This window comes from Python bivittatus, unplaced genomic scaffold (genome assembly GCF_059951505.1).
Source record: "Python bivittatus isolate LINGU-HERP-01145 unplaced genomic scaffold, Pbiv_v1 ctg000480_np1212, whole genome shotgun sequence".
NCBI classification, from domain to species: domain Eukaryota; kingdom Metazoa; phylum Chordata; class Lepidosauria; order Squamata; family Pythonidae; genus Python; species Python bivittatus.
This window is the reverse complement of record NW_028277075.1, coordinates 14,595,748-14,618,862: the sequence shown is the minus strand read 5'-3', so window position 1 is coordinate 14,618,862 and position 23,115 is coordinate 14,595,748. Positions and strand designations below refer to the sequence as shown.

Below are 23,115 nucleotides of genomic sequence, written 5' to 3'. Positions count from 1 at the left end.
ATTCTTAAAGCTATTGTTTTGCTCTTTTCTTTAATCCAGAGTGAAGGATGACTAAGTGGGGGTTTTTTTCTTCCTGTTGTTCTGAAGATCTCTCTTTAACTTTCACATTGTTATATCCAAATGTGTTTAAGAAAGTGAGGTTTTGGTTGAACCCAGTAGCCTTAAAGGCTCTGCTGAGGCTGTGAGCTAGATTTCTCTCCCTTGTTTCCCAGCTGCTCAACTCACAAGTTGACCGCAGGGATCTTCAAATCCTGTGCTCCTCTCAAGGAGCAGCCATCTGGAGTGCAGGTGGGTGATCTCTCAGTTTCTCCTTGGCTGGTGAGGCTCCACTGGCCTGGACTTGTCGCCTGGCCACTGGTCTGCGCTGCAGCATCATCTGAACTCCCTTAGAGACATCCTAGTTCTCACCTGGAAGCCGGGTCTCCCCAGCTTTAATAGAACACTTTAACGTAACACCACTCTATGCATGCCATGTTGACAATGAGGTTTTGCAGCCAGGTTGTTATTATAATCCAATTTACATCTTTTCTATCCAGGTGACATTTGTGGTCTTTTATGATAAGTAAGCCCCGGCTTACCACCAAATATATATTCAGTAAAGGACTTCAGCCAGTTATGAGTTCTCCCAGTATGCTTGTTACATTGCCATTAATATACAGCGTTTTAAAATATGTAAATAATTGCCTCTATTGTTCAGATGCATCCAAATTATAAGAAATGTCCCTATGACATCTATTCATGTTTGTATATTTTTAAAAGAAAAGGGTAGCATTATTTTTTCTTTTTCACTCTGAGAAAAGTCTAGAGGATCTCACTGTGTCACATTAAAAAATAATGCTCAAGTTTTTCTGGGCATCCAGAAGAGTTGGACGTTGTTTAAAGTGGGCACTTTTCTAGATTCAGGGCTTTGAACAGCTGAAAAAAATGATACTTCTGACAGTTAGCAAAGCTGAAGGCAGAATGTCAACTTGCTTATCCTTAAATATATCACAGCAAACAACCATAAGCTCCATACACGTTAGCAAACACAATCCATTTTATGAGACTAAGGCATGGCAAAGAGAATAAGTTTTCATGATCTTATATGTAAGGGCAAAATCAAACAAATATTCTTTTTCAAAGGCTGTTTTATATGGGACAAAAAAAATAAGAGGACCACAACTGATCCTGCCAATCTTCACTTAAACTGCCTCAGTTGTCACAGTCCATTCACTCCTTTACAGGCACCTACATGTTTTCATCAAACTAAATCCTTTGTTATTTGTATCTTTAAACAGTGACAGTTGTGCCAGCAGCTCAGAAACTCTAAGCTGCCCCCATCTTCAATAAGCAGTCTATCCAATTGAAATTAAAAAATAATACAACCATGAAATGGATTTAGCTTTACATCTCAGCTACCCAGAAGCAATGGTGTTGTATTCAGAAATTCCACAGTACCTCATAAAATATGAAAGAGCAAGAAAACAGCTGCGTGGAGAAGGAGTACTGTTTCTGGAGTAGGTTTCTTTGAGTCTGGATCTCAACATGTGAGGACCTACATACCTTTGAATCCCAGTTCTTGTTCAGGTAATAAATGCAGGTGATACAGCGCCCATCTCCGTTGGGATTGTCCACATGACGCACATAGCCAGTTCCATTCCCAGGATAGCAAGCTATCATAGCCTGGAAGGTGATATAAGAAGAGAAAGAACAGTGCTTAGGGTTTTTTTTCTTAATGTGGTACGTTTTAAAAATTTTCTATTTGCTCTTCAGCAGTAAATCAAAATACAGTTCCAAGCTATCTGTACTATAACTGAATAGTTTCTATAGATGCTGTTGGGTTTAGTCATACATATTATATTCTTCAAAGTAATTCTACTCCTACGGAGCAATGCTTTTAAAGAGGAATGCTCCTACTGAAAATGGAGCAAATCTTCTTTGAGCTGGTTCTCCAGCAAATGTAGGCTGGAAATTAGAAGATGAAATTGAGGAACAGTCAGTGAAGGAATTGTGAAGGCTATGTATAATTTTTTAAATTAAGTTTTTTTACTTTATGTTATTGAATTATTATCAATTTATATGGCTGCCCATCTCACAGCTTAGCAATTCTATTTAAGAATAGTTGTCCACCCCAAGTCTGAAATGAAATGATTAAGATGTGAGTGAGCACAGTGCAAAGGCAAATGGTTGGAATATGATCTTAAGGTCCATTCCATTCCTACTGGACATTACTGAGAAATACATGTAGCAGTGTTGTCCAAACCTGGTCACTTTAAGATGAGTGGACTTCAATTCTGGGAGTTGAAGTCCACTCATCTTAAAGTGGCCAAGTTTGGACAACACTGACATGTAGTATATCTACAACTGTCTCACCTGCATTACAAACATGACTGCCTTTACAAATACATATTTGGATCTGAGTGGAGTAACCTTCTCTATAATAGTTACCTTTCCTGGGCGCTTTTACATTTATTTCAGATATAAATTATTTTGCAGAACAGGGTGCATTTCACCAAAACACCCTGCCCCAATTCTTGAAATGTGTTGATACTACAAATCCTGCAATTGCTAAAACTGACTATTAGTCCCTACACTTTTGTAAAGTATCTGACAAGAGAAAGTAGTACAAGGAAAGTTTTCTGAGCAAGCCTTGGTAAAATGAGTGGTAAACAGAGAGCAGTGTAGCTTTATTTCACTGAACCTGCACAAGACAACTTGTTATTTGAAGAAGTATCCCTAAGGTTGTAGAAGAGTGTGAATACCACTTTTTTCAGGTAGCATAACTCAGGCTTTCCCCCTTATACTCCCATAAACATAATCAAACAATCCATTTTCCACCTCTCAGGTTGTTTATATCTAAAACCTTGAGGAAAGTAAAACTGAGATACTGTATGTAGATCAGTGTTGCTCAACCTCAGCAACTTTAAGATGTGTGGACTTCAACTCCCAGAGTTCCATGCTGGCTGGGGAATTCTGGGAGATGAAGTCCACACATCTTAAAGCTGCTGAGGTTGAGAAACACTGATATAGACATTTCATTCCTTGACTGCATGAGACTGTAAGTACCTTCCTGTCTGGGCTTAAACCACAGAATTAGCCAAACATGTTTCAGAAGTAATTTCTTATTTTAATATTTTCATGCTTGCTAATATAACTATTCTCATTTTGTGGAGTTAATCAGAAGACCAGATATGAAGCTACCCACCTTAAGAACCATAAGAGACTGCTATAGAGGATATTTTGAACTGTGGTGCTGGAGAAGACTCTTAAGAGTCCCCTGGACTGCTAGGAGGTCAAACCAGTCAATCTTAAAGGAAATCAACCCTGATTGCTCATTGGAAAGACTGATAATGAAGCTCAAGCTCAGATACTTTGGTCACCTAATGCGACGAGAGGAGTCTTTGGAAAAGACCCTGATGCTGGGAAAGATTGAAGGCAAAAGGAGAAGAGGACGGCAGAGGATGAGATGGTTAGATAGCATCACTGAAGCAGTGAGCATGAAACTGAGCAAACTCAGGGAGGCAGTGAAGGACAGGAAGGCCTGGCGCAATATGGTTCATGGGGTCACGAAGAGTCGGACACGACTTAACGACTGAACAACAACAACACAGAGGACATGGGAGAAAACACATTTATTACTGGTTAGGGAGGAAGTGGGCTCTTCACAGCACATACTCATTCGTTCTGCTTTTTTAAAAAAACAATTAAAACCATGTTAGAGGCCTCAGGCTGCCATTCCTGATGACAATAATCACCACCATTACCATTTCGTGGAACCCAAAGCTCTCTGGCCTGAGGAAGCAGATGTTAGTAGTCACAGCAGTGTATTCTTCATCTCATTTTTCTCTTAGTCTGAGGCAAATGGTATTACAGCATAAAAACACAAGCTGATGAGAAGGCTGTGAAAAATGTTATAGTTGGTGGGACAGGAATAAAACCACCACTCACGGTGGCTTGGGATTATTAGAACTAAACTGCTACATTTCTGCAGGGTGACAAACTGCGGAAGTGGGCTCTGATTATATCCCCTTCTCTCTCCCTGCTTCCAAAGAAAAACCCAATAGTGTACTAGTTAGGCATTTTTAAAATCTTTGCTTAGTTACCACCAAGGACCATTTACATTGCAAAGAAAGGCAATACTTATTCCAACAAATGATCTTTCTTATTTATCTGAGAAACCTAGTGATAATGTAAGAACACTTTTTAAGAAAAGTTCCCTTTTCATGAAAAGCAAGATAGAATTACCAGCTTTTAGAAGTTAAAAATGGGAAGATTACAAATCCAATTATTCATCATCTGCTTCACCACTCTTTTCTCACAAGAACTTCAATCCACCATTGACCATATATTCCTGCGCATTTTCCCAGCTTAATAGATGCTTGGCTCTGTAATTTTTTACTGACCCAATTATATATTGAAGGAGGAAAAAGGCCTCTAGTCACTTCTCCTTGAACAGCTGATTCAAATCTAACCTTATTGCCAATTATAAACATATACATGAATTAGACTTGGATGCAATATACAACTTGGGCAAAGGTTAAATCAGAAAGGTAACCTTTAAGTAAGAGGCTACCTGCTATATTCATGGACTGGTCCTGCTAGAACATAATGTGTAAACGCATGCGCTTTCTGAAAATGATGCATGCAACCCATCCAAAGTTTAGAAGACTTATGTTTGAATGGAGCTGGTATGGTATAATTATTAAAGCAGGAATAAGAAATCTAAAATCTTCCAGCTGTGATTAGAGTCTCCTTCTTGCTAGCAGCAGTCAAATGTTAGTCCAACAGCATCTGGACTGTCTGACGGCCCCCACCTCTCAGTCTCAAATTTAGTCCCAGGCGTCATGAAGCAGGAAAACCTGAAGCATCTGAAAGCCTAAAGAGCTACTTTAGGAGTTCGCCTATGTTCTGTATGCCCATCCTCAAGAAAAGCTACATATTTGAACGGAAAAATGTTTCACACATGAACCATGTGCTTTCACAAAAGGAGTACGTAGCTCAATTTAAAAATGAGGGCAAAAAGGAGTGTTGAAATAGTATAAATTTTCCTAAACCAGCAAAACAATTTGGATGAAGGTTTAAAGAAGAGAATCTTTCTGGATCTTCTAAGACTGTGTTTTTCAACCTTGGGAACTTTAAGATGTGTGGACTTCAACTGGCTGGCTGGCAGCTGAAGTCCCCACATCTTAAAGTTCCCAAGGTTGAGAAACACTGTTCTAGGATTTATTGAAAGAAAATTATCAAAGCTCCAGCTGGAATAATTCCAGCATAGATAAGGTTGGCCTCCATGTAGAAATCTGGCTGTTGAGAGCTTCTTTTGGATGAATCCAAAAGCAAACATCGGAGAGAGAAAAGGAACAGGACCAGAAGAAGGAGCCCAATGTCATATCAATAATTATATAATGTAGCTTCAAAAAGTTGAAAGTGGCTGAATCAACACAAATCACATCTTTCTCTACCAATGCCACAAATAAAACTATGCACTTTGTATTTTAATAGTTGTGAGATTGATACATAAACACCAATGTTATTTGAAGTCCTTGTTTCTGGGTTTCATGCTGCTTTTTAAAAATTGTTTAACTCTATTACTGAAACGCACCTTGGAATTGTCACTTTTGATGGTGACAAATGACACAAAACTATTGTAAACAAGCATATAAGACAAATAAGTTATTCCAAATAGTGTTGTTTATTTAAAAAAAAGGGGGGGGGAATGCACTTGAAATAGACTATGTTTTCTTTCAAAAGGTCACTGTAAACTAAAAGTATGTTGGAAGTCTGCACCAGGCTTGGAAACGAAATCCTGGGATTTTAACAGCCAAACTCAAAGTCAAGGCAGTCTCTAAAACAAGGATGCAGAACTTCTCATGCCAAAGACATGCTACATATGACCTTAAGTGCCATAGTGAGGGATTGCTTTCCATAGCACCTTTCTCAAACATGCCTTTTACAAGCCAAGGGTGGATGGTGGAGTGGGGATATTTATTTCCTGAGCCTCAAGTCTCAAGATTCTGGGCTTGAGAAACAACCTTTCTCACTTACCAGCTTCAACAAGAGAAACTGGTTATTTCCTGATCAATTGCGGGTTGGGAAGGGAAATTGGCAGGAGTAGCTAATCCACCTCATTTTGAATTCAGATCAAAAGAAGCTGAATTAGCTGTTTATACCTGCAATGTTTCAATGCTGCAGACTAGCAGCACCCTACTGAAAACTTCATCTCCAAAGCAAGACAGTTTCAGGGTCACCTTGTGAATCTTGCCTCCTGAAGATGGCTAGAGGTATGCAAAGGAAAAATTCAATTTCAATGTGTCTGACAAGTGTAATTTTTCCAGATGCAACAGTGTCAGACAACTGTGAGGTAATATCCCAGATATCCTCTCAATACTGGCCAATAATTTATGTCACAGCTTCTTACAAGTAGTCCTTGACTTACGACCATTTGTTCAGTGATTGTTTGAAGTAATGACGGTGCTGAACAAAGCGACTTGCTGCCCATCTCTGAAGTTCCGGCCACTGCAACATCCTGCAGTCACGTGATCACCATTTGTGACCTTCCCTGCCAGCTTCCCCCAAGCAAAGTCGCTGGGGTAAGTCTCTCCCCCCCCCGGCCTTTCTTCACTTGTACCACGCTCTCCTTCCCCCCTTTGCCTGCACACACCCCGCACCCTCTTTCCATGGCCTCCCTGCGATCACATGCACTCATGCACGTACCCCGTGCCCTCTTTCCTTGGCCTCCCTGCGATCACACACGCACCCTGCACCCTCATTCCCCAGCTTTTCTGAGCTCGTGTTGCACTGAGCACTCCCTCCCCTGACTCATGCATGGCCTCTGTCAGGCCTCCCAGGGCCTCCCCCAGCCCCTGCGGCACATCCACGCTCCTTACCTGGGACTCCACTTCCCTCTTAACAACCTGTGTGTCTTTGGGTACAACAACCAGGACTGCCTGGATTGTCCTTGGTAAGCAATTCAGTCACATGATGTCGCTTAGCAATGGCAATCCTGGTCCCAATTGCAGTCATAACTTGAGGACTACCTGTATTCTCACCTATGTAGTTGCCTATAAATCCTCTCCTGATTTAGCATCTCCATTTGAAAGGATCCAAGGGAGAGGACTTAAAGATTCCTTGACTGCCACCTATCTAATACTTTAAATTACCAGCAGCTATTTATACTGTCTTGACCATGGTTCTTGATATTCATTCTTAGCTTAGAGCTTAACAGTGTTTTTTTTTAGTCTTTTCAAGCAATATAATATATTCAGTTGTCCAAAACTAATGAATGATATACAGGAAAATGATAACCTTCCTGACATTTAAAAATCCCTTGTTTATTCATCTGTATTTTACCTTTTCAATCCCTTATTTTTTTATAGCTGTTTATATACTTTCTTTAATGTCTGTTATGTTTTTTTTTTTTAAAAAACCAGTTGTTGTGAATGAACAGACTGATTAGTCAATTTCTGTTTCATTTCCCACCAATCTGTATATCACACTTAGAGCTGATCCATATTATCAGTTTGCCCCAGCATGAATGTAGGCTACTGACCGTTTCTCAAGGGAAGGAACGCCCATCATCAATTTCTACCCACCCCAGCCCACCAGGAAGGCAACCTCTGCCTGTCTTCATCTGCCATCTATCAAAAGTAATGTTTTTGGCCTTGTGTCAGCTCAAGCAGTGGTGCCCAGTTTACCACTGTATTTCATTTCATTATAGGCAAACACCTCCAGTCTACTTGGCTTTTAACCAATGAAATTGATAGAGTTCTGCCATTTCCCCCTTTTATCCTAAAATAAGTAGTAAAAAGGTGGTATTTTTTTTCTTTTTTACTGATCCAGAAAGGGTAAAGAAGAAAGGAAATTCACCAGTAAGGGACCATGTTAAATCCAGTTCAGAGGGTGCTAGGGGTCATCACCTGGCCAAAGTGGAGAAAGGTGTTGAAAGGGTTTTTGAAAGTCAGCTTCATTTCCAGATGATTTACACATAGGAGTCCAGCAGTTTAGTAGTAAGGTTGCAGTGTGGAAAAGCCGTTAGAATCAAAACAATGGATTTCAGCTGATGGAATTTATATTTTAAAAAAAGAAGAAGCCTTTGAAAAGTCTAGCTCTAATTCTACACCACTCAGCATTACTCTGTATCAGCTCACTTCCAAATGGCTAGCCCTTGATGCTTTTCTGCCCTTAACCATATTTTGAGTGAGATGGGTGGTGACTAAATTTGAAATATAAATAGATAAAATAAATAAATATGGCCCAAAGAAGAGTTTTAAATAAACTCTAAAGCATGCAACTATTCTAAAACTTCAATTGACCTAAAGAAAGATATTTTCACTGTGGATCCTTTCTTCTGATTCTTGTCAAACATACTAGGTAGGACTAGTAATCTGATTCAGAATCAACTGGCACAATATCTTATTTGGTTCACCATTCATGGGATCAGATATTTAATGGCTGTTCCAGGTGGCCTCCAGGAAATACAAGAGGTCTTGAGAAAGACACATTTACAACTAGTGAATGATTAACACTGATCACAGTGTATAAATCTCTACAGGAATTTCCTCATACCCCACAATGTGTACCAGATTAACTCATGACATGGGTGGGGGTGGTGAATGGGGAGGACATTGGTCACACTTGTGGAAGCAAACAGTACCCTTGATCACAAGGGCCAGATCAAAATCAAATTAAACTTCATTCATTATGATGGGAGGAAAAGTCACATGCAAAATTTGCCTATTGAAATCATCAATGCTATCCATTTGGTTTGGCTGAATTATATTGCAAGACTAAGGGTTAATTTTCAGAGTATAAATTAATGAAATACATAAATAAAAGCCTGCAATCCCCATTGTACAATGTTCTGTCAAAACTGGCTGTATTTTGTCACAATACATTTTTAGGACAAAGCAAAATGCTAAAGGCTATGACAACAACACTGAGGCTGAGGGGAATTCACCAGGTATAGAATCATAATTCTGCTTACAATGAACACCCCAGTCTCTTCCCATTATCAAAACAATTAATCTTTCTTTTGTAAGGAGGGTGTTGCCTTGCTCTTTAGCCCCACGTACTTCAGTATATATCGTGATGAATATTTATCTGCAAGCCTTGTATTGCTCGAGTGCTTTCATTTTAGTTTTCTTGCGGTCCTGACTCTTACACTTTTTTCTTTCCTTTTATAAAGTTACAATTGCTGCCAGCGGAAGTTCCCCTTTATGTCTACGGAAGGCATGTAATTTCAAGAACCATCTAGACCAAAGCACTGCCTGCTGAGAGCAGCCGTGCCAGCACTACTTCAAATGCAAGAGGCTCCTGATTTGGGGGGGGGGGTGGCAGGACAGCCTGAGTTAGCTTCCAATTAGCAGAAATAAACATTCTTCATGCATTGATGTACACGCACATATATCAACTCTTTCAGTTTAGAAGACTTCCTCAGAACTGCTGTGTGATCTGGCTCCTGGCCAGCCATATGATGGCTTAATGACAGTGCTACGTGCGGTGCGTGAGGCTATCAGCAATCAAACACTAACTTCGCTCTCAAGTACACTTCACAGATAAACGGTTGTGGAAAGAAAGAGCATATACAAAACATACAGAACTGATTCTTGCTGAATTCTTTCAGAAAGCTGGGGGGTGAGGGTGAGGGGGTTGTTTATCTTCCCCCTCCTCTTCATGACAAACACACATATGCAGAACTTTTCTACTTCTTGTTTTTGTTGTTGCTGTTTGTATCTCATATATTCTTTGAATCCGCAGCTCAGGAGAGTGGGCCAAGAGGGAAAAGCACAGCAATTTTGCTTTTTAAAAAAATCAGATTCTAAGCCCTGTTTTGACAATTTCTAACTTTAATGTTTTTTTACGTCTTCAAAAAAGAGATGCCACTTATATTGCTCCTGTGTTTGAGGCTGTGAGATAAATTTAAAAAAAGAGACACCACATCCACTATCTCTGTGGTTCCCTGCAAGGAAAAGAAATAACAGCTCCTCCTGAATGTCATCCTTGTGAAGGGGTTGCCAAAGAAACTTTGAAAGACAGTAGGTGGAAACTATTTAGTTGAACATAAAACGCTACTTCCCCCATCAGTGACAAAGCAGCTGGGTTGAAGACGAGTCATTTATTTATATACTTTTTCAATGTCCTTTTAATATTAGTGTTCTTAACCTTAGGATGATTTCAACTTTTTTTTTACAAGTCAAGAGAATTAAAACAACATATGCATAATTTAAAATTGCATGTAAAAAGTGAGTGGAATTTAAAAAATGACTTCATCTGTTTCACATGGGAAGGCATATCCCTGACCTGCCACTGCAGATAAGGTCCTGAACTCCTGGTAGATGACAAATAGAACAGGACTTCCTTGGCAGATTTTATTCCTATACATCCTAGAATTAGGGAGCAGAAGTATAGGAAGTTTAAAGGTTATCTAATCTAATCCTCCATGCAGGATCTGCAACGTAGGGTGAGATTCCAGAATTCCTGTCAGACAGCCATATAGCTACTGTTTAAATATATCCAGCACAAGAGAGCCAACTATCTTCTGAGGCAATCTGTTCCATTGTCAGTTTCTCTAATGTTTAGCAGAAATCTGTTCCTTAGCTATTTCCACATAAAGATTCTGCCTTTTTCCTCTAAATCAAGAAATAAAACTGTTCATCTTCCACTAGACAGCCTTTCAGATATCTGAAAGGCTGTTATGTTTCTTCTTAATCTTCTCTCCCCCAGGCTAAAGATACCCAGCTCTTTCAATTTCTTCTTCTAAGATGTGGTTTCCAGACATCTCCCCATCCTGTCTGCCCTCCTTTGGATATACTCTAGTTTGGTAAGGTCCTTCTTGGAAAAATAAACTCTCAGATACTTCAATAATCAGTAAATAATCAGTAAAAGATTACTCAAAACACTGATGAAAAAACTATGAAGGACAATGAAGAACAGAAGGGATCAACACAAAATAAATAAATACTCAAAGATAATTAAAAGAACTAAGACAACAGGGTGGGGTGCACTTCCTTAGATTTAAATGTATACATTGCTGCTTTAAAGCAATACACATTATGAGTAATGAGACATCCAAGTTTTCCAACTAGTTCTCATTCTAGAGCCAAGCTTTAGGCTACCAAGAATATTCACAGGGTTACAGATGTTAGAATGTCCATTAGACATGTGATTAGCTGTGATATAAGCAGTCAGGGACAATTAGTAGCAACACTAGCAGGTTATAGTAACAGAAACATGTGGGAAGCATTACTGTCTTGACAAAAAAAGCAACATGTATCCAAGGGCACCACTGTAACCTGACAAGTAATGCTGCAGTGTATAACCAACTGCTCTACCAATAGCAAGTTACAAGTAAAAATGTGTAGTTTGGAACAGTTGCCCTTGCGTATATTGTGACCTGGAGGTCCTCCTGGACTTGCTGCTCCTGCTGCATCAGCAGATGGAAGCCGCGACCAGGGCTAAACCCAGACAAGATCCAGCAGATAGTGCCCAATATAGCCAGTGTTAATACTGAGCGTGAACAGAGAAAATGTTCTGTCGTGAGAACTAAAAATACATTCTCATTATAGCCATCTGAAACATCTTCCCCTCTTTTTCAGCATCAGGCTGAAATTGAGACATGATTAACATAAAATAACCCAAGCAGTTTCATTTCAAGTTAATCTAGATAATAACCATGAAATATTTGAGAACCAATGCTTGAGTTTTCTTCTTGTCCTTTTCCCTCCTGTTTCCTTCCCACCCTGTTTTCCTTCTCTTATCTTTTTAAATTGAAAGCCTAAAGCAGGATTACCTTCGTTTTAGTATTCTTTAAGTCAGTCTGACAGACTTTCAGACTAAAAAATGGAATATAAATGCTTCAATAAATGCATTTATATGACAATGGGAGAATGGACAGTTCATTCTGAATTCTACATGTCCTGTAAGAGAACATGGCCAATGTTCTTGCAAACTACCAATTAAATGCAGAACATTCCAAGATGGAAAAATCTACTTGCCTCCCTTTGTATTTGGTACAAAAAAAGCTAAAGACAGAAGATTGCTTGGTCTCTCCCCTCCCTCCCTCTTTCTGTCTTAGCTGAAATCATTGGGAATAATCTATATTATACAAATGGGTGGACCTGGTCCAACTCTAGTCACTCTTGGTCCAAAGTTGCTACTTTCTACATGGATCTTTCACATATTGTAATACAAAAAAGAGTACATCTTGTTTCCCGCTGTGTGCGTGTGTGTGTGTGGTGATGCATATCTTCCTTTTCAGAAAGTAAGACTATGTTCTCACCATTCTTTCTTTCTGAATGAAGTAAGGTAAGTTTTATTTACTTGTTTTGATTGCTACTATACTGTAATATTTTTTAATTATTTGTAAGCACCCCTTCCCCCTCTGCTCCCAAAAAATTAGGATACAAGTGTCACATTTCAGAAGTATTCTAGCTCAAGTCCTTCTTTCTAACTGAATCTGCTAGTGGGTGAGACATATGCTTGCTCTGGCAGCCTGTAGTTGGGCCCAATTTTCTCAGCAGGTCTACTCAGAAAAAGAAATATGTTTTATGATGGCTGGACATTGTATCTTCTTATCATTTCTAGTCAGTAGAAAAAGGTAATCTGATTGTTACAAGCAGATTTCCATTTCCACTCTGGTCAATGGCACTTATGGATGTGATCAAAATCGGCAAGACGGTGGAGTTTTAAACAAAAACCCTGCCCCTTTTGTACATGCATCAGTGTCTCACACACAGATTCAAAAGGGGCGAGGTTTGTATAGTGACACTTCATCTGCCATCTTACCAATGGTGACACACAAACCCTGCAGACACCACAGTGCTTGATGCTGCAACTTTTGTTCTTCTGAGTCATATTAGAAACAAGAAATGGGCTAATGAACAGAAATCTCATGGAAACAATTGTTCCCAACCTATGGGAAGTTTGCGAACTGCTGACAGAGAACATCTCTGAAATACCTTCAACTTGGTAGTTCCTCATATGAAACTAGTGTGAAACCTCTTAAGAACAGATTACACTAACCATACATGTGGGCAATAATAGCTGGTATGAATGCACTTAGTCAATAAGAATATTTTTTGTTTATTGATATGTCTATGTTAGTTAAAAAAGTAAAATGAACATGATCAGTGGATACAGCTGGGCACACAGGAGGGAATCAGCAGAAATCTCAGCATGTACAGTAAAGAACCAGTCAAGATGGAGGGAAAGGAAGAAACTGATTGCTATGTTAAAGCGATTCTCATGTGCACACATATGCTGAAGGGTCAGAGATCATGCACACAGACTTCAAAATTCAGATGTACAGAAAATCAGAGCAAAGGCATTGACATTTGAAAATGTAACAAAATGACAATCCAGCTGCTCAACCTAGAAATCTTCAAATTAAGGATGCAATATCAATTCAAAACATGATTTGCAAGGGTTTCTCAAGATGGATCATCACTAATCACTTCAGAGGTGAGAACCAAGGGAAACTAAGTGATTTTTCAATAAGCAGGTGACAAGAGCCTGAAAGTAAGCAGGACCTGATTCTGGAAAGAGCCGTTGCCAAGATTATTGAATCTATCAAAGTCTGATGCTGAATACTTACACACTGCAATACACCTGCAAGAAATTGTAAAGTTTTATATTTGCAATGTACACAAATATTCTGCAAACAGACTGACCACGAAATGCAGAGCACACACAAGCCCTAATTAATTAGCATTTTGTTTTGAAAACTGGATGCAAGTATCTGAGATAAATGTACAATACTGGGAGTTGCAACTGTAACCATAGATGAAGCAATCAGGGAAGGATTGTGGACTGTCTTCTTGGCTTTACCCAAAGAAACCTCACTATTTACATATTTTTATATTTAAATTATGAGCACACAACTTTATAGAGCATTATTAATAGTTTCTTACATCTCACTTTTCTCAAAAACTCTTTTTGAATTTGACATTCGGAACAGCCCATCTTACATTTTCTGGTGATTTTTTGCTCAACTTGGTTTCTTCCAATTCCCTATTTCTATTCCATTCATGTTCCCAAGATCAGCAGACCAATTAAAAAGTAAATTTCATCAATTTCAAAAATATTTGTTTTAGCAGTTTTAAGAGTTCCTTAGAAGGGACCAATTTCATCTGACTTCTACGAAACACGTGTTGCTGCTGCTCAGTACGTATTAAGTGACAAAGATAAAAACAGCAATACAGAAGCCATTTAGTCATAAAGCACTATCATGCTCTAGTGTGTCCAAGAAAAAAAGAATCCAGGATGAAGGTAGGCAGACAAGGAAGAATGACTACACATTTAAATTCTTGCAGTGACAACCCTTTATTTTCCTCCATATAAATGAATTATTGCCATTCATTCCCAGGATGAAAATTAAAGTGTTGCACTTCAGATTCTTTACCCTGATATTAGGTAGCTTGGCCCTTCCTAATGGGATCAAGAAAAAGCATCTCTCAGAGCCATATAAGGCTTCCCACCATACACACACAAACGTCATAACGATGGGCACACTGCTAGTTAATAATCAACTTCTACTTCAATTACAAGCTCTACTAAAGCTGTGCTATAAAAGCAGTCTCTAGACTAGATAGGGGGTCAGGTCTGTTGCTAATGCAATGAGATTTATATCAATGACTCATTGGTGTTACCCAAGTAATCAATGAGAAATAAATGTCTTAAGATGTATAACCTACCATGGAGGAACCCTGATTATTTCCTAGTTCATCGATCATGCTGGAAACTGCTACACGAAGAAAGCAAGAGTATTAATCTCCTAACCCAAGAAGCAATGACCCCCCCACCTTCCTTTTCTCCCCAATAGGTACAGCTTTTTTTCCTCGAATGGGGATATATATATATATACACATACATACATACATACATACACATACACATACATACATACACACACACACACATACATTCCTTCATATATGGTTTGTCCTTTGGATATGGAACCTAGAGAGATGCTGCCACCATCTGACAATAAGAATTGTGTTTTAGATGTTTAAGCTACAGTTAACCTCAGTTTAGAACAGGACCATACCACAGGTTAAAAAACGGGTGTATTAGAAGAGGCAGTCAACCAAAGCATTTATATGCTAAAGGGTCTATGAAGGCATTCTTACATTCTGTTTAAATGTCAAGGTGACATCATAGTAAAAAGAAAAAAAAAAACACTGATTCAGTCCTCAATGTTCAAAATACACATGAAAACATACTAACACAACAGAAATGATGCATCCTGCTAGGGACTACATATGGGGGGGTGGGGCAAACTTAACCAAAAAAAAAAACCAACAACAACTCTGTCCTGAGATATTCATTTTGGGTGCTGGAAAGGCTCAGCCTATTGATTTGTAGTGTATTGACTGCTTCTTTTTTTAAAGAAAAACTTTGTTTCTCAACCAGGAAATTAGATTTTCACAATTGTAGTAAAAGCACAAAAGTATCCCCAAGGTAACCAAGGTCTGTCACCATTTAGAGAAGGACAAAACACATATTTAAGATGTTCCCCTTGTTTCCTTGAGTTACTTAAGCCCTCACTTCACAGTATAGCTCCCTGAAAGCCTAAAGGGGACCTTTCAAAAAGCTCCAATTCTTGACAGGCAGAAGTTTTCCCAAGGGCAGAAGCCACATCAAAGCCTTGCTCTGTAATATAAGAATCTGACAATTGTTTATATGCTTTCAGAATCAGGCTGCAAACACAAGGCATTTCTGTCTCTTTGTGCTATGTTTTGTACAATACAGTCCCTGATCTATACCACTTCCTAAATACAGTATTCCTGAAAACCAAACCAAACCTCTGTCTTAGGCAATAAAATTGTCTCTAATCTAAGCTGAATGCTCCCAAACACCTTGTTGTAGCTAAACATTGCAATTAGTGAAACACCTATTTCAATGAACATATTAACTACTGTAAATGCAATTGATTTTTATTGTCAAAAATTACTTTTGTTGCAACACATATTAGACTTTGATTCCGTATAGTTTTACGGGAATTTACTCCCATTTATATGGAAGCAAGTGGTAGTTGCTTCAGTGAAACCTATTATGGAACAATGCCCGTGAAAGCTAAAAGGAAGGATTTGAAGCCAGCTACAAAGGGGTTAGCAACTTGCATCTCTAAACAACAGCAACTTTGCCCTCACTGCCCATGAAATTCTGCATGCTGCTGCTTTTGAGAAAACAAAAGCTAAAAATAATGATGAATTTAAATGTCATGATTTTCTGAATCAGTCAACAAGTTAAGATCATTGCTGCATCCAATTATTGAAGCAGATGGGGCAGAAATTTGTGCAAAGGCGACAGACAGCTGTCCTGGGCATTGAATGTGACCTTTGGCAAAGTTTCTAACTTAGATTGCCAAAATTTAAGAATTCAGCATCTGTTGCCTATACTTAACATAATATCATAAAGATACGGTAGGAATATTAGGAATAAATATGTACCACTTAATATGCAGTCCAGTGAAGAAGACTAAAGGGAAACATACCACCAGCAACACACATCCACATGAAACCTTAAATTCATACATTGCTATAAACTAGGGAAGAAACTACCCCTAATGGTATAAGGGAGACAAGGTTGTGGAGGATGGCAGTAGCAAAAGCAGACTCTTATATGGAAGCCACTATATTGAGGAAGGTTAACCTAGAAAACAAAGCTAAAGCTGAAGCAGAGTGCTTTGATGTCAAAGTAAGTGCTTGATTAAAAATAAAGCAGAACCCCTCCCTGGTCTGTTGCTGGTAAGGCAGAAATTAAGTAGAAGAAAGCACTGCTCAGAGCAGGGATTGTCTCTCAGCCTGCAGAGTATGGAATAAGTGTCCTACACAAACAAACACAAGACACAGAAAAGGCTGGAAGGGAGGGTTAGCATTCTTTGCAACTTGAGCCATCCCTGACCCTCCCTTTGAGGGCTTTCTGAGGTTAGGATTTCTTGGAAAAAGCTGGCTCTTGGAATCCCCCTCTCCAAAGCCACAGCCCTATCTCCAGCTGCAGAAAGGGGGAAACAGACACATACTATGTTCCTTGGGATGCTCTGCGTATGTAAGCCCAATGGGCTGACTGCATGATGACCGATGTAACTCAACACCAGGGACTATAAATCATAGTGAGAGGTGCCTTTGCAAATTTTCCTTTGTCTTTTCATGTGAAAAGTCAACCTAACATATTTGCAGTATTATCTTATTCACAGGGTTGTCCCAAGACATTTCATTCTCTAAAGATGAAAAGCAAATAGCGAACTCCCCATAAACCAAGGTACAAAGTATCTAAGATTTGGCACTTGAAGCAGAATTCCCACAATTGTTAATCCCTAGCAGTAATTAAATAATGATGAAGTTGCCAACCTTCCCCAACACCCACAGTCAGCTAACTAGAGTGATCACCTCACTTTTCCTGTGATAGCCTCCTAAATCTGGTAGTGTGGAGTGCCTCAGATATGACCTTGGAGAAACTACTCAGCAACAGTTACAAAAGCAGGTTTTCGGCCTGGGAAGTGACAACAACATTAGAAAGACACTCAAACTGGTTTTATCTTAATTCCCTGGGATATAAAAGGGAGGGAAGGAAAAACATTGACAACTTTCAAGATCCCATTACTATAGTTTATCTCAATAAAGTATAATTGCTTTATATGCTTTCTTCCACCCATTCTTGAAGAGTCTGTTTCCTGACCTGGCCTACCATGAAGACTGACAGGTATTTCCTGAGGGGCCGGAGATATGTGTGTGCAGGTAACTATGAATGCTGTAGTTCCAACACATCTTGAGGGCCTTTGGATGCCTATTTTGCTGTACATATATAATATTATAACTCAATATTTACTGTATAATCCAGAATTTTTTTTTACAAATCCTCAGATATTTACTTCCTGAAGACAGTTTTTGACATAACATTACATTTAATAAATTCAGGTAGCATTAAATCTAGTAGAAATGAGGTTCTTCCTGATTTTATCATATATTTTTCTGATAACCACAGCTATTAATGTTTATGACAGTGAAGGGGATAGGTTAAAACAAAATATTTAATCATTTTTATATCTTATTCCAAGTCAACAGTCAAAGAAAACATCAAGTTTTTAAACAATTTACACACTGTCCATTAGTCCAGCTGGAATTTTTCTTCTAATTTTCAGGAGTATCTTCTTCTCTGAAAAATGATTATGATATTACAATTATGAAAAACCATAATTTTCCACAGTGTCAGGCCTGGTAGCTTTCTATTACAATAGGTTGTTTTATCCCAAGAAATATAAAACTAAAGAATGGATAGATTTTTATTTCACTATGTTCAAATAGTATAGACAGCATGCAATAAAATAGCTTTTTAAGTGTTTTTATTTCTGCCATATTCAGAAAATCTAGAATTTAATACAATCCCCCATGAAAGGGAGATTACAGAAAATTGTTCAATCTCAATTACATCTGCCGCCATTATCATATGCTTAGTGACTTCAAAATGGCCATCTCATATGCAACCTAACTGAGGCAATTTTTTTCACACCCCATTCAACTGTACAGTATCTTGAATTGTAAGTGGGATCTTCATGGGTCACTCAAACATGGAAACCAGGGATTACTGCTAGATTGTAACCAGATGACAGTTAGCTGACTGCTTTTAACACCTACATACGCACACATACAACTGTTAATATTTAATCAAGATGCCCAACAAAGGTATGTGGTAGGGAAGAAACCTAAGGACATCTGTGTAGAGAGATGGAAAGTTATTCCACTCTTTTATTCAAGCTGCCAACAGTATATGTACCTGAAACAACTCTGGCTGCAAAACCAGAATGTAAAACAACAGAATTATTAATTTTCACTTGCTACTAAGACACAATTAATTGCTGTCTGACCCTGGATGAAAGATCTCTGCATAAACTGTTGCCCCTTAGCACATTCCAGATTTTTTCATTTACTTATGCCCATAAGCTTATGAAGGAAGAATGACATTTACTGAAGCAGCTGATTCAAGAAGGAAATAAAGATACCAATGAAAATTGTAAACTCAATTAGACACCTGGAATTCCTTTTCTAACCAAACAGGTTTGCCTTTCAGCAGACACACTTGTTCACATCAATCAGCATAATGAACATCCATGTCTTTCCATTCATTAGGGATATTTTTCATGCATTATTCATTTTGAAAGCATTTCTGGGGGGTGAAAAGAATTATATTAAAACAGGTAAGCAGAAGTAGATTATCCAATGCTTAGACAACCAATGTCCATCTAGCTCTGATGTCCTCCAGATGTATTGGGACTACAACTCCCAGAATTCTGCAGCACACTGATGAGGAATTCTAGGCACTGCAGTATCAGACACCAGAAAGGCATCAGGCAAGAGAAGGCTGTTCTATGCACTGTGCAGGTTCACACAACACTAAACCATAAAATGGTTTCTTTGGGTTTAGAGAATTTAAGGCTCAGAGGAATACAGTATATGAACCCAGACCATTGGCAAACTATGGCTTGATGTTATATCTGTCTTGGTTTACAAATTGCACTAAGCTGTAAACATAGTTTGCTTCATTTTGCATATTGTGCATACCCAGCAAAATATCCAATAACCATAGTTAAGCAAAACATGGCTTATTATGAAAAGTTCACTATGCTTAATATGACTATACCCCAGATAAGGTATACAGCTTCCAGCTTGTATATCCTACATAGTTTCTTTTGAGGAATGAAGAGAAATGACTTCTGAAGGAAATGACACACTGACAGAATTTCTTCCAATCCAGTTTAATATAAATAAACCCAATTATATGGATGCTTCTCATGAATTCCATTATCTCAAAAATGATACTAATCCTATGCATATTTAGTTGGATGTAAGTTTTTCTGAATTCAATAGGACTTTTTCTGAATAATCTTTTTTTATTTTTTCATCTTAGTGCAGACATCCACATGAGTCAAAAGGTACTAGGCACAAGCTCTGTGTACTGAAGGTGGTGGCTAGAGACCAGACGCCATGCGCTATCTGGGAAGCAAAGACTGAAGACAAAAGATAGGCAGGGTATGATCAAGGGCTCACTTATATGACATGAAACCATTCCCATGGGAATGGGACACAGAGTTGGTTTTAATACCCAAAAGGAATTTCTGGTGGTTTGAATAGCTGGTGGATTGAAACTGCAGATTTAGACGGAATCCCAACATTTATCGAAGTGCAAAAAATCACTGGAAAACAAATCCCTGGGAATGGGGGAAGGAAAACCCCAAAGCAGCCCAGGGAAAATGTGGAGTGGAATGGAGTCTTGTGGAGGAGAACACTACAGGAACACTGCAACATTTTATTACAGATAATGTAAGATAAAAATCACAACTGCTGTAAAAAATGTTTTGAAGATTGAGCAGTTTTCTTGCATTTGTAATATCAAGTATAATTCTATTCAAATACACTAATTGCATACATGTAGGGCTATTTCCAAACTAATTGATTAACTTTTCATCATTCGTACATTTTAATCTATTGGTTGCATAATTAATTTCCGGAATGAAACCAGTATGCCATTTCTACATATTTTGTTAGCAATCAAGACCATGTTAGAAGTCCATGTCCTTCAGATGCATTGGGACTACAACTCCCAGAATTCCCAGTTATCAAGAGTGCAGCACATTGATGAGGAATTCTAGGCACTGCAGTATCAGACACCAGAAGGGTATCAGGCCAGAGGAGGCTGTTCTATGCACTGTGCAGGTTCACACAATACTAAACTGTAAAATGGTTTGTTTGGGTTTAGAGAATTTAAAGCTCAGAGGAATAAAATAAAATAAAATAAAATAAAATAAAATAAAATATACAAAATAAAAGAATGGTTCATCAAGATTTCAAAAAGACGTTTCAAAGTTTTGACGGTTTCTAACCATTTTCCCCTTTTCTTTTAAAAGTATTTGATGTTGGATGTCACTGTTTTAATCTCCACAGTAGGCTTATTAGCTTTTTTAAAACCAACCAAAATGATACAGAATATATATACCTCTCTCTCTCTCTCTCATACACACATACACACACACACACACAAAAAACCATTTCAACAGTTTGAAATCACCTTCTCTAATCTGGTGCCCTCCAGATGTTGCGAGACTAAAACTTGCAAAATTTTCCACCATTCTGTGTAGTCACAACATATTGCATTTATGAGGCACTCAGTTCAGGAAATATACCGCTGTATTCACATTTCCCCAGCAAACAAATTTTTGTTTGCTTGGGTAACATGTAAGTACATTCTTATACATGGATTCACCTGGATATTCTGAAATTCTGTTCAAACTAATATTCAAGAGCCCATTATTTTTTTCTATTTCTGTATTTTAAAATATAATTTACAGACCCCAAGAGCAAAAAGCATAGCTTCTACTGAATTCACAGGAAAGGTTGCTTACAGAATCAAGAATTTTGGTTCCTTTTTACAAGAATAAGAGCAGAATAATAATCAGGGGCAATACTGATTTACAATCTGATTAAAAACTAACCTTCTGCTTTATTTTGACTCCAAGAAAACAAAAAGCATGGCATACTCTTAAGAATCCAGATAAAACCCACAAGGGCATTTAAGTGGCATAACAGATAAAGGATCATTTATAGGGCTGAAAGATGAGAAACACCTAGAATTTGGGTTTGTTAAACAATTAGTTCTCCTGAAATGACATCCACAAAGCTGGGTTATCAGTCTTCATAACAGAGATTCTTCTATTCCCCAGACAGCAGATTCACCCTCTCAGATATGTGTACTCCATCATGGTTAACACCAAGATTTCTGGCACTGCTGATCTATATTGATCAATAATTTCTATAGCAATTGTCATTGTACAGATCCTTACAGTTTTAAACCTCTGTCTTTCACAACATAAACTTTATATTTATGCCTAAAACTCCCTCCTAGAACATCAACATGGGACTTTTCTTTCTCTAAGTCCTGCCTCAAAATTATATTTTTTGTGAGTCCTGTTGTTTAATCCTTCAGCCCACCATTTGCAAAAACAAAGCTTTGATACACATTTGTGAATGTACCCATATTTTCTTATTAACCATACCTATATTTCTCTTTGTGTTTTCAAAGTATTTTCTCTATTGTCCAAATTAAGAATGCAATTTTCACAAGGCACAAACTTATTTTTAGTTATGTTACTCTGTAATGTATATAAAAGAGCAGTTGAAAAATTACACCATTATATAGATCTTCCTGAATCCAAATTAAATTTCCTAACTTTTGCATAAAGTTTTTAACAGAATAGGATGTTGTTTTTTCAGTCTGAACTTTTTTTCCAATCTGACACATGATTGGAAGCAAACATTTTCAAAACTGTGTTATTTTTCTTCAGGATTCTACAGCTAGGTCTCCTTGTTCACAGTGCTTAAACCAAGTTGGATTAGAGAACTGGTTAAGATGAGAGAAAATATTTCATCGAAGTATGCCCCCACATTCAATGTGGAAACTTATCATTCTAATTAGTTTTATTATCAACCTTTCATAATCTTGGAAACTTTCAGTAATAAACTGATGTTTTAATTATTAAATATAATAGTCCTGTGATCTTTAAAATATAACTGCTGGGAATACATTGAGAATACATGATAGATAGATACAATGAAATAAATAAATCACCTAAGCTCTATTTCACTTTTTTAAAATGCTGTTAAAAATATAAGATGAAAAGCTGTTCCATAAAGAAAACAGAAAACATAGCCTAAGCAGGGAAAATAAAACTACATCAAACTGCAAAATTGTAACACCTTATTTTTGCTAAAAAGGCAAAACAAGAAGCAAAAAATAAAACCACTCAAAACCCTATACCTGAAAATAATCTCAACTAATCTTGCTTGACAAATATGGATATAAACATCAGTTTTGACAAAGAGCCATGGCAATTGCTCCAGGATCTCTGCCAAAGCTGAATTCCTCCATCTGATATCATAAAATGATCTGTGTGTTGTATTTACAATTCTAGTGATTTGGGCCCAGTCTGATGAACACCAGGCAATCTGGCAGTCTTCCAGAAGAACAGATTTCAGCCCAACCATTATGTCAGAACATGTGTACTTGGTTAGAAGAAAAAGAAAGACCAACTGTGCATATTTCTCCAGGATGTCAGTTTCCATCAGATCTTCTACTGTAACCTAATTGCAA

At 38.0% G+C, this 23,115-nt stretch overlaps 1 protein-coding gene across 2 annotated transcripts in view; it reads right to left on the bottom strand.

The window, feature by feature from the left end:
• The window catches only part of EGLN3 (egl-9 family hypoxia inducible factor 3), a 37,959-nt gene that overhangs the window by 8,436 nt on the left and 6,408 nt on the right, over window positions 1-23,115 (bottom strand). For both annotated transcript variants that reach the window (XM_088145377.1, XM_007432414.4), the window contains exon 2: window positions 1,543-1,662. In XM_088145377.1, coding sequence (XP_088001503.1) covers window positions 1,543-1,662 — 120 coding nt within the window. The remainder of the gene's footprint in view (window positions 1-1,542; window positions 1,663-23,115) is intronic.